This window comes from Ascaphus truei, chromosome 1 (genome assembly GCF_040206685.1).
Source record: "Ascaphus truei isolate aAscTru1 chromosome 1, aAscTru1.hap1, whole genome shotgun sequence".
In the NCBI taxonomy this organism is placed as follows: domain Eukaryota; kingdom Metazoa; phylum Chordata; class Amphibia; order Anura; family Ascaphidae; genus Ascaphus; species Ascaphus truei.
Window position 1 is genome coordinate 58950583 of NC_134483.1, and position 15567 is coordinate 58966149.

General features: G+C 44.2%; 1 protein-coding gene across 1 annotated transcript; it reads left to right on the forward strand.

Annotated features, from left to right (window-relative positions):
* The first annotated feature begins 30 nt into the window (after positions 1-30).
* Positions 31-10984, forward strand: LOC142488316 (F-box only protein 4-like). Its single transcript, XM_075588686.1, has 7 exons — positions 31-525; positions 2456-2691; positions 3643-3863; positions 7259-7334; positions 8661-8836; positions 9816-9991; positions 10346-10984. The coding sequence occupies exons 1-7, from the start codon at positions 340-342 to the stop codon at positions 10427-10429; spliced, it is 1155 nt and encodes a 384-aa protein (XP_075444801.1). The 5' UTR covers positions 31-339; the 3' UTR covers positions 10430-10984.
* The last annotated feature ends 4583 nt before the right edge of the window (positions 10985-15567 follow it).

Consider the following 15567-nt stretch of genomic DNA (forward strand, 5'->3'; position numbering starts at 1 on the left):
TCATGTGAGCAGCCGATGTCAGCTGGCTGTGGGCGGGGCTTGTAGAATCTTGTTTGGAACGCAACATGGAATCCTCGAACTTTGACAACTTCAATTGTGACGCGTAGAACTTCTCCTTCCAACAGGAAGTCGTGCGTTGGAGCTAGTTATTCTCCACAGAAACTCGCTGTACGGAGGGGAGAGAATTCATTATAGCCACATAGCACAGGGTCTCACAGACAGCTCCTCCTGTGCACAGGTTTACCAGACAGTCCTTTGGTCACTACCAGCATATGGAATAGGTGCTGCTGCCCAGTCCCAGAAAGTGCACTGTGTTGTGATCTTTTGCTAGATTCAACAATGGCTGAAAATGACACATGTAACGAATGGGGTCGGTGGGAGGCTGCTATTATAATGGGCTTCAGACACCTGAGAGAGCGATACCTGCGGAGTGTGAGAGGCCGGGGAGATCCGGAGAGAGCCCCCGTGCTGGAGGCTGTAAGTGACAGCCCAGAGCTGAGTGGGAGTCCTCTGTGCGGAATGCCGGTGAGTGACCAGGGCTCAAACGTTGTGCTGTACATGGCAAGAGAGGCACATGCTTACTAGTATGGAAAAACTTATATCATAGAGAAGTCAACTCCCAGAGACTAACAGCAGTAAAATGTTGGGGTCCTGAACCCCAGACTGTCATTTTAATGGTAATCCATGTGGGGCCTGCCTTGTTATTAGAGAATAATGGTGTCAGAGCAAGAAGAATGCAGTACTGTATATGAAACACTTCCGGCAGTGGCCTCTATACATTAAAGCTGCAGTTCAAGCTGCCGTTTAAAAAATAAATAAATATACATATATATATTTTTTCCCCATTCAAAATGTGCATCAATACAATCTGCACACTGACAAGTGATTAGTTAAGCTGCAGATCGATCCGTTCTGTAATCGGTCGCTTGCTCTGGGTTATTTAATTCAGTTCTTGCACAGCATTCTGGGCAATGCAGTCCAGGAATATGAAGACTGGGCAATTACTAGATAGAATTGGTGCACTGCTAGAGAGAGGGCAGAGCTTAAGAGCCAGAGCCTATCAGAAGGGGAAGAGGGCTGTCACTTTGGAAATGCTTCCAACATTAGAAACATTAAAATGTCTTTAAAACTTTTTTTTTTTTTTTTTAAATGCCCAAAGTATTTTCTCATAGTACAGAACTGATTTCCAGAAAAAGAAAAAAAGAAAACACACATGAAGGATATTGCTTGAACTGCTGCTTTAAGGCCGGGGTCCCCAACCTTTTTGTGCCCAAGAGCACACTTGAGAGTTCAGGAAAGTGGTGGGCACCAACCAATTAACGGCGACACTGTGGCGAGCTACTCACGGGCAGCCGGCGAGCTACTTGTAGCCTGGGATCGACATGTTGGAGACCCCTGATCTATGCCGTATTATAAACTGGTTTGCCAGTCAGTCACGGGCGCCCACAAAAGGTGTGGCGGGTGTTGGGTACCCCTGCTATAAAGTGAGTGGCGGGATAAATCTCACAGTGCAGTAACACACACTGCTTCATTACTGCATTGTTAGGGTGAGTCCCCGGTCTTCACTGTGGGACGCGCGCCCGGCGGGGGGGGGGGAGGCGGGGCGTGCACAGTGGTCTGAGGGGAGAGGGAAGGTTTGCGACGGGAGGGGCGTGGTGGTGGGTTTGCGGGGGCGTGGCCATGACGTCCCGCGGCTGGTTCGCCCTCATTGGCTGAAGCAGGGGAGGGGGCGTGGCCACGCCTCAGTCGCAAATGCTAATCTCAAATTCCCCTGCCTGCCTGGAAACCTATCGCGCACCGCTGGGGAAAGGTGCGCGACAAGGTAGGAACTGGGACCGGTCTGACTGGGGGGGCGGGGCTTGATTGCACAGTGCACGCCGAGGCGTGCGCTGTAGTAGTTACTGGGACCGCAGCTGTAACACTGTTACATGCTTTTCTCTATACTAAATAGGGACCACGCTCTTTTAGATGTTCTCCAGCAATACAGCGAGTAACACTTTGTTATGCGGCTGGACTTTTATTATAACAAACTTTTACTATAATCATATTTTCATTTTTTTAAATGGAATAATAGATACTAGTAGTGACAAAGTTGGCTTTTCTTTTTATTACCCCCAGGTACAAAAAATGACCAATTGTAAGTAAGCAATAGTGTTATTGACCTTGTAACGTGTAAACCGCTTGGACAAAACTTTTATATATGCCCATAACATATATTATCTTCAACTGTTCATGACATGTCTTTAAATATAATGTATAATCCTGTTAATTTAATTTAACAATGTATTGTCCTAACTGTGCCCTGGACATATTTGAGAACGAGCAGTAACTCTCATGTATTATTTCCTGGTAAAACATTTTATAAATAAATAAAAATCATTGTAACATAGAAACAGCTTCTCTAATGTCTCCCAGTTCTGTTGCTGATTAATAAATGTAGTGTCCTGTGTTTCAGGTCGATATGAAACTCTATATCTTATCATTTCTTTCACCACAAGATGTATGCGTGCTCGGAATGACAAATCTTTGTTGGCATGAACTGGTTCAAGATCGTCTGCTCTGGAGATATTTCCTACTGCGAGATCTTCCTTCTTGGTCTTCAATTGAATGTCACAACCTGCCAGATTTAGATATCCTGAACTCGTACTTGTCTGAATCACCGGAGGGAACACCTCATGACTATAGGTCCATGTATGTGATGGAGAAATGTCTCATGTTTCATTGCATCTACAGCAGAACATATTTCAGTGATACTGTACAAATCACACAGTGTATAAAAACGACATGGAAGTTATATTATAGTCCTATCTTCTCCATGTTTGGAAAAATTCAGGAAATGCACAATTATAAGTCTTGGCCAGAGCCATGACCTTGTACTGCTGTGAAGCGCTATGTACATTAATGGCGCTATATAGATATAGATACATAGTACACTTGAGATTTATCATTCAACAGCTCCAAGAATACATATTTAGCCTTTATTTCATATGAGGATTCCAAGAAAAAAAAATGCACAAAAATACACAGTATACATCAAAAACGCAATAAAGTTAAGGGAAGGGGGATACTTTAATCAAAACCCGGAAAAAGCCGAAGGAACTTTTCAAACGGCAAAGACTGGCTGTCTGATGGTCTTTTAATGTCTCTGATTTAATATGGATATTGTGAGAGAGACACACACACACACACACACACTATATACATGTGTGTAAACACACTGCAACTCCTTCAGTCTTTTGCAACATTTCATACAGTTATAGAAAAAAATGCTTATTTAACTTATATCACCAACATGCACCTCACAACTGGAACAATCTACCGGAAACTCACGGCCGCCACCAGTCTAAGTTCTTTCAAAACTAAAGCTGTCTCACATTTTAACCTGGTCTGTAACGGTTACATACGCCTATAACATATATTATCTCTTACTGTCATGCAATGTCTTCATATATAATGTTTAACAATGTTTAATGTAACCATACAGTATACTGTCATAAATCTATACCCAGGACATACCTGAAAATGAGAGGTAACTCTCACTGTATTACTTCTTGGTAAAACATTTTATAAATAATCCTGAATCCCGTGTACTCTTTCATTCTATTGCTCGAGAGTAAACTCTTGTTTTTTGTGCCAAAATAGTTATTTGAAGAGCTGCCCAAAAACCAGAAGATCCTTGAAATCCAAACGCCCCATTTACGGCGCAGTCACTTCCTTTCTGCAGTCGCTGGTGACGCCGGCGGAGCCGCGCTTTGCTATGTTTGGTCCTGGTCTAGAGCAGCTTGATGACTCTTTGTTCAGACGAATGATGACTTCTCCACATCTCCTTCCAGTCTTGAGCATACTTCAGAGACAAATCGAGGGTAAGATGTTAGACTGAGTAAAGCAGCGATCCCAACAACAATGGCATCATAACATGCATCATAACATGCATCATAACATGCATCATAACATGCATCATAACATGCATCATAACATGCATCATAACATGGCCTGTTTAGTTACGCTGATTTCTTTCAATATCCGTTTTTGTTTTGTTTTTTTGCTGACTTTTCACCTTTTTATTGTTTCCCATGGCAATTGCTGTTCTATCAATAATTGGGAACGGCAGTGGCCCCCCTAAACCTCTGAGAGGCACATATTCTGCAACGGATATCTTTAGAATTCAACTACGGAATAAAAAAACAAATGGTGGGATTGCTAAACACAGAAGTAATAAGACATGGCAGTGGTAAATGAAAAATACACAGATTCCCAACAAGCGCTGAAAAAACCCCAACCATAACCACATAATATATATATGCATGTAAGTGTCAAAAGGAGTACTAGTGGGCGTGGCTAAATGTATACAACAAAAAACAGAAATGCCCAAAGCTACTTCCATTGTGACAAAAATACACAGTGCAATACCTATATATCTCTTGTAAAAAGGGTCATTTAGTTGAACCCTTTGGCCAAAGCTATGTTGGGAATCTGTATTTTGCTAACTGTGTGCAGCTGGTCTCAGTTGCTTATGGGAGGGTAGTGGCCCCTCCCCCCAAGGTTTAAGCTTGCCCCACCCCACTTTCCAAGTAGGCAGGTCAGTTTCATTTTGCCAGGTTACGACAGATCCAATGTGATCATTCTTCCTGTAATTATACAGGTAAATAAGAATTTTAACCCAGGTGAGTGTTAGGACCTGCTTCGGTCATGCCTTGTAAGTGGCAGCAGGTTTAAGACAAATGGCCAAAGGGTTATACTAAATGACCCATTTTGCAAGAGATATATAGGTATTGCACTGTGTATTTTTGTCACAATGGAAGTAGCTTTGGGCATTTTTGTTTTATGTGGTAAATGAAAGAAGACATTTACTGTTTTCATGGTGAGCTGGATGGATTGCTGTTTACATGCTATGTGCACATGATCTGTTTAAAATACATGTGATACTTTTGGGTCTAAAACGTGATGTTGTTGAGCATCAAATGGGAAAAGCCAGAAAACTGGTCGTGAAGCTGATTTTTATTTTGCTTGACTCCATCCAGAGCATAAGGTTTGATGAAAACACGTCCTTATTCTGCATACGAGATGTAATCACTGCTTGTATGCAGCGACGGAACAATACAAAATCAAGCAATTCATTTGAATACACATCAATGCGAGGAGTAATCTGGGAGAGCGGATTATGTCTGTTATTTCTCCATGGGCTGAGTGGGAAGATAACTTCATTGCACTCCCATCTTTCACTGACTGGGGTTATTCACAAAGGCAGTAAAGGGGCAATTCAACATAGCAAGCAAACACAAATAAGAACTTTTTAATGTAATAGTCTTCCTTGTTAAAGCAGCAAACCTCTGTACTCGAAATAGAAACAGTCTAATTTCGTGTCGCCTTTCGCTGCTGTTTGCACCCTTTTTGGATTCTTGAGATATCAGCTGCAGATTTTGACCAGGTTCACAGAAATTCACACTGATTAAATGTCTATTTTCTACAGTTCTATCTATGGTAGCAGAATTACTTTACACAATTTGTTTATGGTGGGTAAATAAGTGGCAAGGGTGTAGAGGAGCACAGCAACGTTTCTTGGCAGCATACCAGCTAGTGGACCGCGGTCCACTAGCTGGTATGCTGCCAAGAAACGTTGCTGTGCTCCTCTACACCCTTGCTGCTTGTATGTACCCTGAGAGGATTGCACGCTGGATCGGAACCACCCTTCAAGGACACCACCAAGGAAGGTAAAGGGCTTATGCCCATCATACTTTTACCTCCCAGTGCTGGACTGACTGATACATTTCCCCCAGGGTGGTATATACCATTATAGGAGACCTATTTTGGGGTACCCGCGTGGGCACCACCAGGCCTCTGGTTTTTCACCCTGGGATGTTATGGATGGATTATTCTACATGTCCTTGAACTTGGATCCAATATGGTATATATCATTTATGAGCTATCTATGGTGAAGCACCAATAAACACTACTTACCTGGGTAAATAAGTGACCTAAATGTTACGCTCTACATCGTGCAGCAGAGTCTAGCTGAGTATCTGCATGTCTTCCTGACATACCTGTATTTCATTCATCCCATTGATACACTGGCGACACACTTTATTCGAGCTTGGCTAGTCCCACGAATTCGGGTATACCCGGGTGTATTGAGGTTTGTGACTGTTTTCTGCCCGAGTACATTGAGTTATTTTCCAAGCAGGGATTGAAGCATTTTATTCCTGCTGGCTGCAATACTGCACAGTATATATATATATACTGCATTACAATTCATGAATTTATGCCATCTGGTAGACACGCGAAGCATTGCAGCCTATTAAATCCTAATCATTATCATCTAACAGATCAGCCGCCCATCAGCCAGGCATGAACCCAGGCTCGGAAGGCAAATGCAACGGGGCTTGTCAGAGGTTAGGAGTGGCGCATTCCAGGTATCTGCCAGGTACATACCGGGTATTTGCTCGAATAAAGTGTGTCGGTGCAGTACATGTCATTTATTGGTTTAGCCGCAGGCGAGGTTTCCTGGGTAGGGACATGGCAATCCGCTCGCAGAGCTCACACATGCTTCTTTACTTAGCTGTAGAAGGTAAGAGTACATCAAATGTTTGCCCAAGAAGGGCAAACCGAAAAGAATTCCGTGTGACTTGCACTCGTTTGGCTATTGTGACAATAACCAAACGAGTGCAAGTCACATGGAATTCTTTTCTGTTTGCCCTTCTGGGGCAAACATTTATGTACTCATTGATCCTGTTCCGAATGCAGCTTGGCTTGTCCATTATTATTCTGATATTTTGAGCGATAGGATATACTTCTGTATATTCCTTCTGCAGCCAAGCCTGGAAGAAAAGAGTACACAATCCGTCTCGCTACTCAGACAACTTTTAGTTGCAAATCAGAATGAGCTGGGTAAAAAAAAAAAAGTGACCGCAATCCTCCACCGTGCGAAGTATAGCAACATAGAGAACCCATGTGTACACAGTAGGGCCCCAGTCTTACCGCAAGTTCCGTTCTAGGCCGCCACCGAAAAGCAGAACATAGCATTTGCTATGTCCACCAGTGATTTTCCGTCTTTCCTACTCCTACTGCGCATGCGTGAACTCGTCCGCTCCCCCGTTCTGCGCATGTGCAGACATGGCGGCCCCCTTCTCGGTACCTCTGTGTTGGTGGATCACCGAGAAGCGGGGCCCTACTGTATATGCATGTCAGTGACCAAACCTCGTACATACACACTTGTGTATATTGATACCTCCAGTTTTGTTTCTCTAATGTTTTCACACAGGGATTGGTTCAGGTGTTACTTTTCAGTTCGACAGTCAACACAAATTTAATATTTTGACTTTATATTCTACAACAAGGTAAGTGTGAGCAAAGGCACATTCAGCCTCGGGTAAGGGTTTCGGGGACCGTAAACCTCTTAAGATGAATGCGATAGTTTCAACATTGAATAGAGCCAGAGTACTTTTAATGTTGGTTATCACAATATACTAACCATAACAACTGATGTTTATTTTTTTGCATCTATGTAACTTGATTCTTGTAATTGTAAGCAATTACATAACCCATAGCATTTGCAATAAAGTGTTTCCTACGGATTTGGATTTGATGGACTCACAAAGTTGCAAAAGCTGTGTAAGAGGACCGTAATGTTTAATGATTTCAACGATGAGTTAGTCATTTGAAGAACGTACAGTAATCTGTTTAGTGTAATTGTCTGGACACGTAAATATCAAAGATTATAACCCTCGTATTTCACCACGACAGGTGCACCTTATGTAGATCAGAGACATTGCCCATTGTGACTATAACAGATGTAAGAGATGATACATTTTACATGGCTATTTAACCACTTTGCTGACATAGGAGCAAATGTGTTAGAATAATATATAATTTTACATTTAAAATGTATTTTACCTACATTTGGCTTCCGTGATGTGCAGTTATATTATATCCTTGAATTAAGTAGAAATAGCAGTGTTCATCCACTTGCGATAGTGCAGAGTAAATGAGAACTTCTGTAATAGGTGATACCTTTTTTTTATTTGGACAAAAAATAGATATTAAAGACAAGCTTTCGAGAGTTCTCCTCTCTTCCTCGGGTCAGACAGTTCTCATTGCTTGACCTGAGAGAGAGGAGAACTCTCGAAAGCTTGTCTTTTAATATCTATTGTTTGTCCAAATAAAAAAAGGGATCACCTAATACTGAAGTTCTCATTTACTCTCTATTATCTCCTTGTAATCTAACTTCCTTCAGATCATAGTGGTACAGGTTCAGAGTAACCTGTGATATTTGGAAAGATTTCCCAATAAAGCTGTTCTTGAAAGCCATAATGATTCCACTAGGCTTCATGCTACACTTTTGTTTTCTGTGCAAGGCATCTTTAATTATGTATGAGATGCTCGATGTGCTTGCAATATGAAATGTATTTTATTAAAATTGGCTAATCGGGACAACGTGTTTGCTAAGCACTACATAACAATTAATTGCAAGCCATTTCATTAGTGACATGGTTTAGTGCTGAATTTATATACCCATTATTTATTTTTTTCAGTAGAATAAAGAGCTATTTTAGGACCACTCTGTGAATTCTTCTTAAATGCTCTTGTACAGAATATTTCCCATTTAGCAGGGTAGTTAACAATGACCTGTCTGAAGACTCTGCATTTTGTGTAATATATTCTAGCAAAGAGAGAGATAGAGCTCGTGTGGAGCAGAGTGTAACAGTCAACAAAATGTTTCTGCCTGAGAGCCCTGGAGAAACTCAGCAGGCAATTCCATACAGTCTAATCCCTGCAGTACAAGAGGTGTGCAAAGTTGTGGACGGGTTCATCTACGTGGCAAATGCTGAAGCCCACAAAAGTAAGTACTTTTTTTTGCTGTCACCAGGCATCCCATAGATACTGGTCTTAAATCATGATGTGAAGGCAGTTTGGCAGCATGAACCTTCATTACATAAGCTGCCAGTGTTGACTTAACAAGAATCAGACATTGCAGATGAATGATATTTAACCTTGACCTTGATTCTTTTAAAATGTTCTTTTCTTTATAAAATATGCCTACTACAGTAGATCTCGGTCAAGATCAAAATGCCTAGGTAATGTCTGGCACCTACATTCTAACATTTTCTCAACAAAGAAAAGTTTTTCTGGAGTGATTTATTAGTAGGACCACGGTGCTTATTTATGAAACTCTACTGAAGCAGTGGCCAACTCCTGTCCTCAATGGCCACTAAGAGGTCAGGTTTTACGGATATCCCTGCTTCAGCACAGGTGACTCAATCAGTGGCTCAGTCAACGACTGAACTCCCACCTGCGCTGAAGCAGGGATATCCTTAAAATCTGATCTGTTGGTGGCCCTTGAGGCCTGGAGTTGGCCACCCCTGCTCTACTGGGCAAGCAAATGCAGAAAACAAAATCTAGATTTGTCTAAGAAAAATAAAATCCAGTTGAAGCAATAAGATTTTTTTCATGGATAAAACTTAGTGTTGTTTTTTTGCAGCAGCAGTGTACATGAATATTTTGTTTATTGGCCCATTGCATTAATAAATGAAAGTATTACCTAGAAGTATATGGTTTCAGAGAGTAAACTTAAATAGTTTTTGGGCCACTCCCACTCCCCTCATAAAAAGACATTGTACTGTAAATAACGTAGCAACACATTTTTGCCTTTTTATCAAGAAATATCATTAAAACAATTCTTTACTTGCCTGTTCTGTATGCAGTAGAACCAGACAAGTGTTTCTTGTAGACAAATAGAAATTGATAAAGAATTGCATAGCCAGTAAACCTACCCACACACAGACTGCTGAATGTGATGTAAGTTTGACTTTTTGTTTTAGGACACAACCGTGAAGATGAAATTGCACTGATTCTGGCCATGACTGACCCAATATGGGGATTACCCATGAGACCATTATTGGTTTTATCTTGTGTTACTCAGCCTGGAGAAAGACGAATTCCCTGTGTTTATGTGGCACATGAATTGAGCCTCAACGCTTTAAATCGACCCTGGATGGTATGATTTTTTTTAAATTGTTATTTTTAAATGTATGATTCATTTACAAAAACGTTATCTTAAAGATAAGCAAATCCATTATGCGTTGAATATCCCTTGCAAATGTGCCCAGGAGTGTCCAAGAGACCAAAAAAACACAACTTTGTGTTCAATACCATTGTAGATTGTAACACACTCAATGCAGTTCTCCTCAGGTTATGTATTTATTAAAAAAATTAAACATTGATCTATTGCTATGTTTTATCAGAATGTTGTAAATATTATGACCAGTGAATCAATTGGAAGATAAAAAATATATTGAAAATATACATTGTTTACAGTGATCTTTAATGGTTTAATCTTATTTTTTTGCAGGTGCAAAACACTGATGCATCCACTCTTTCAGGACTACTGGATGGTATAGAGTGGATCCTTGGAGAAGTCGGGGGAGAGTTGTAGAAAGAAGCTAATGCCACGATGCACTGTACATTTTAATGCCAATGTAAAATAAATAGTTATTGTATATATTACAAATTCCGTATCGAGTACTGCTTAATGCACGTATTTTTCATATTTGAAGCCACATTTCCAGAGTTATTGGAACCAAGGTTTCGTCCTGTGTTGAATCCAGCTCTGGGGACACCCCACTTACAGAGATGATAACGACCGTGAGAGTTGCCGGTGCTCCTTCTGGAGAATCCAGCATGGCCGCAGCTGTCGACCAATAGGAAGCCGGAACCGATGACACGGCTCGTGCATCCAGCAAGATGTGACCAGCAAAATGTTTCCCTAGAAGGGAACCTGGCCCTGGCAACTACCACAGTAATTATCTGGGGAATCGGAGGGGTCCCTGGTGCTGAGAATTGCAACAGTTAACACCAATTACGTTAAAGCAATCACCCCTGGGATTTTTTTTTTTTTTAACTATTAATGTTTCATGTATATTTTAATTTATCACTGTATTTGTTGTTGTTGGGTTTTTTTTTGCTTATAAAAACAAATATATTTACAATGTTTAAAGCTTTTTCCTATTTATTTGCGCAATTTCAGGTTTTCCTAAATCAATATTGCAGCAGTAACAGCTTCTGACAGAGCCATCCTTGAACATGGGATCTGTATGATGCATTACCCTCTAATTCAGCGGTACTCCACTCCTAAGCACTCCTCCCCCCCCCCCCTCAAAAGGTCAGTTTTTCAGGATATCCCAGGTGGCTCAATCAGTCTCTGCTTCAGCACAGGCGACTCTGTGTTTGATTGAGCCTCTGATTGAGCCATCTAGTCTGAAGCAGGAATATCCAGAAAACCTGACCTGTTGGGAGGGGGGAGGGGCGGCTTTAGGACTAGAGTTGAGCACCCTTGCTTTAAATAAACTTAGCTTAATTTGAAACAACTTACAGCAGGCACACACACGTGGTGGTAAGGCACAATTTATTAAATCATTATAACAATGCACCGGTTGATATATATTGTGTGCTGGGCCCGATTTACGTTGTACTAAGAGGATGGACTCACAGACTGTGGATATAAGAGGGGTTACAGAAGGGTTGTATTTATAGATGTATTCAATAGCATTACAGTACTTTTAGATAGAGGTAATGAATGTATTGTGTGTGTGTGTGTGTATATATAGCTGAACCCAGTTATAACGCGGTGCTTGGGGTCACATATTGCCACCGCGTTATAACGGGGATTGCGGGGAAAAAAATCACCAGCGCACCCGATCATGGGGAGTGCCACCAGCAGCACGATCCCCAGAATCAAGAGAGAGATATGTGTGTGTGTGTGTGTGTTCTAAGCGCTTAGAAAAATCACTCATCTATTTCTTTCCACAAGATCATTAGCAGAAGGACAAATCGATTTCACTTTGAAGATAGCCTTATTTTACAGTAAATAGTTGTTATTTTGCAATCATATTTTGGCAGTGTTCATCCTTCAATGGCTATAGGGCTACACGTTTAATATCATTTTTTTTCTGTATGCAGGATGGTTGGTTCTTTTTCTGATGTTTATATTGGATTTGTGTTTGTCTTATACACATAAATACAATTAATTGAGGTGCTATCTGTCACGCTGTGCTCACCACAAACTAGGCGGGACCACAGTACTGAGGTGGGAATGGATATTACGCCACCCACAGCCACGAGGTCACGTCTTGAATGTATATTAGTCTGGATATCCGGGCCGGGGCAGGAGAGGTACGGACAGTAGAAGGTACTGTTAGCCAAGTCCGGGGTTAGAGAGAGGGATGTAGTCGTATTACCATAAGCCAAGATCGCGTGCGGAGAGAGCGAAGTGGTCGTATTGCCGTAGCCAAGGTCAGGAGAGGAGTGTTCGTATTACCGTAGCCAAGGTCGGGAGCGGAGAAAGCGGAGTGGTCGAGGAGAAAGCCGGTTCGGTACATGGGGTCAGGACTGCAAAACAAGACAGGACTAGGGAGGCAGAGAGTGATGAGAACAGCAACCGGTTCTATGCTCGGGGAAGTGTCAGTGGCACAGCTGAGCATATGTAGGCGAGAGGGTCCAATGACAGAACAGCAATGTGGAAGTGTGTGAATGAGTGAGGCTGTGATAGGAGACAGGTCCAGGTGAGCTCCCTGGGGTGGAGCTAGGGAGGGCAGTGTTGGTGTCCATGCACCTGATTTACACGTGCCCGCCGTCCGGGACGTTGTGCCTTTAAGAAGCTAGAGCACGCTCCCGTGTGCGTGGCCGCACCTCTGTGCGGGTGGCCGGGTGCGCGCCGTGCGTGCCATGAGCCGGCACTATTTAGATTGCGCATGCGCGCCTTAGTGCGGCGGCGGTCGGGCGGCCTGGAGGGAGGCTGACGTGAACGGAGCCGGAGGACCCGTGGTGGTGCCGGTGAGTGGGGAGCACGCCGATGGCGGCGTGACTCCCCGGGTGTAACAATATTACATAATATATAAAATGCAGCAAAGGAACCACACACAAATGTTGTTATTCATGGGGAGAATAACACTCCAGCCTACAGGGAGTTTCCACTGGGTCTCATTCGTTGCAGAAATGTTGCGCAATATAGTCTCACTCTGTAAGGTGCTCTCAGTCTGGACTAATAGTAGGACATTTTCCAAAGCTGAATAAAGCGCTGGGGCACTCGTGTTATAATAAAAACACAGATTTATTCGATATGAAAGTAAAAATAAATGTTTTTAAATAAATGGAACAACTATTTGTCACCTCACCAGATATATAAGACCCAACAAACAGAAGTGTATATGGCCACAGTGAGAAAGCCCTGCGGGATCAGTAGAAATTGTCCCATATAATGTTTTTATTGTATGTATGTATGTATGTGTAGCCAGGTCCCCCCTGCCTGTCAAGCCCCCTCACCTTGCTGGCGATCGTGGGTGCCGCCGAGCCCAATGGCGGTCCCGTCGGCCGATCGCAAGAGTGGGGGCGGTAAGGATCCTGCTCGGGGGTTGCCGGGGACGCGTGCGGCCGGTTGCCAGGGCCGTGATCGCGTTGTTAGGGCTCCCGGCGCTCCCGAAGCAGGGCGGCGAGGGCGCCGCCATCTTCTATTTGTTGGCGCATGCGCAGTGCAGATCTCGGTGTGGTGGCCAGCAGGAAAGTTCGCGCATGCGCAGGAGACGCGCACGAACGAGGGCCAATCAGGAGAGGGCTCACAGAAGGGACTACATCTCCCATGAGCCTCAGGAGGCCCCACGTGACCCCAGGGAGCCAATAGGGCTAGAGCATCCCTGCAGAGGAGAATAGATACTTTTCGTGGGTTTTGGAGCACGTTAGTCGGCGTCAGGAGCAGCTAGGGGAAAGAGGTAGGGTGCAGGAGTCAGTGACTCCCTGCACTAGGCCAGCAGCCCTCTAGGCCCCAGATAGCCCTGAGCCACCAGTAGCATTGAGTGTTGCAGGGACAGGCCCCAGGTTAGGGACCCTGCCCCCGTACTATCTAGAGTCAGTTAGGGACACAGCGGACGCTGCGCGTCCATCCAGAGCTTTGGGCTCAGACCTCTGCTGCCGCTGCAGCAGCCATCCGGGTGGGATCGCCCCAGACGGTAGTTCCTGCATTCGTCAGTCTTCGGATCCTTTGTGAAGCTCCTTGGCAGGCCCGGGCACTGGAGTGCTCAACAAGTTTACCAACGATCCTACATATATATTATATTCATACGGGACTAATGGCTGCGCAGTCACACATATCACGTCACTTTAAGGGTGCAGGACATATTGTGTGGGGTTACTGGACACGGGGTGGGATCACCCGGTGTAGGTGGGAGCGTCCTGCGAGACGCAGTAGTTAGTGTCTCCTCTAGAGAGGGACACCTGTTGATACATGAATAAGTATTGCTACAGTAAAGTCATTGGTTATTTTACATGCGGTGTGTGGAGTGATATATATATATTTGTCCTGCGAGGAACCACCCCCCCTCTGGCGGGAGCCGTCGCAGGTGGAGGCGTTGCACCACGAGATTGTGTTATATGTATGTACCCCAGGCTCCCCGAGCGGAGGCTTAGGCTCCTGAGAGCCACACAGGTATACACAGCAGGTGGTAGCGTCTGTATTCACAGGGAATACCCATTACATTTGGAGGCGCTGCTGAGATTCAGCCCTGGGGTGCCCTACTCAGTAGTTCACGTAGTAGCCTATCAGTCAGCATGTCTGCGCTCACGCCCTAACAAGTGGCTGACTGGGCCGAAAGGCTAGGAGAGCTCCTGCGACACATAGTCACCGTAGACAGGGTACCTACCTTTGTATCCATGTTTACGGTCTGCAGCGCAGTAAGGGCATTACCTGGTCTGGCAGGCGCCCACCTTATCAGCAAGCACTACAACCTTGACCGACAAGAGAACACCCTATTGCTGGCCACCGAACAAGCTATGCCCCCTGATAGAGGCCCACAAGTAGTGTATCTACCCGAGACTTTACTGCAAGGGTGCCCTCTAATTTACCCTGGAACCGTTTCCAGTCACGTGACTTCCCTTACCAGACATGCGGGTTGGGAAGACAAAGATATGGCCACCAGTACACCCATCAGATCAGGCATATCCCTACCCCGAGTGACTTTCTCATCTGATGCTAGGCAAGGGGCCACCAGCTGGGCCGGTAGCCCTCCAACATCACCAGTCCCTAACTGGTTAATGAACAGCTTCACCCCAACCCCTAACAGTCAGGGAGCGGGGATCGCAAGTTCCTCAGACAGTGGCGGCTCCATGCTAGGAGTGACATTCCCGCAGCTTGTGGAAGCTATAACTACGTCCGCCAAAGCTCAAAATTACAGGAAGTTGAAGGCGTTTTCAGGAATGGTTCCTGTCCCCGCAGGCAAAGAAAGCATCGAGTCTTGGAAGGAACACACCCTCAAGGTGATCGATGAATAGCCCTGCTCTGAAATGGTAAGACGTCAGAGAATCCTGGAAAGCCTCTGACCCCCGGCAGCCACCATGGTCAGTGCACAGCGCGACCAAGACCCTGTACTCTGCTCATCAGATGGTAGACTTGTTAGTCCAAATCTATGGCAAAGATGACGAGGAGAGTGAGCTGTGGTTCAAATATTACGGTCTCAGACAGAAGTAGAAGGAAAACCTGTCAGACTTCCTTCAACGAATTCAGCTGGTCCTGTGGAAATTGCAAAC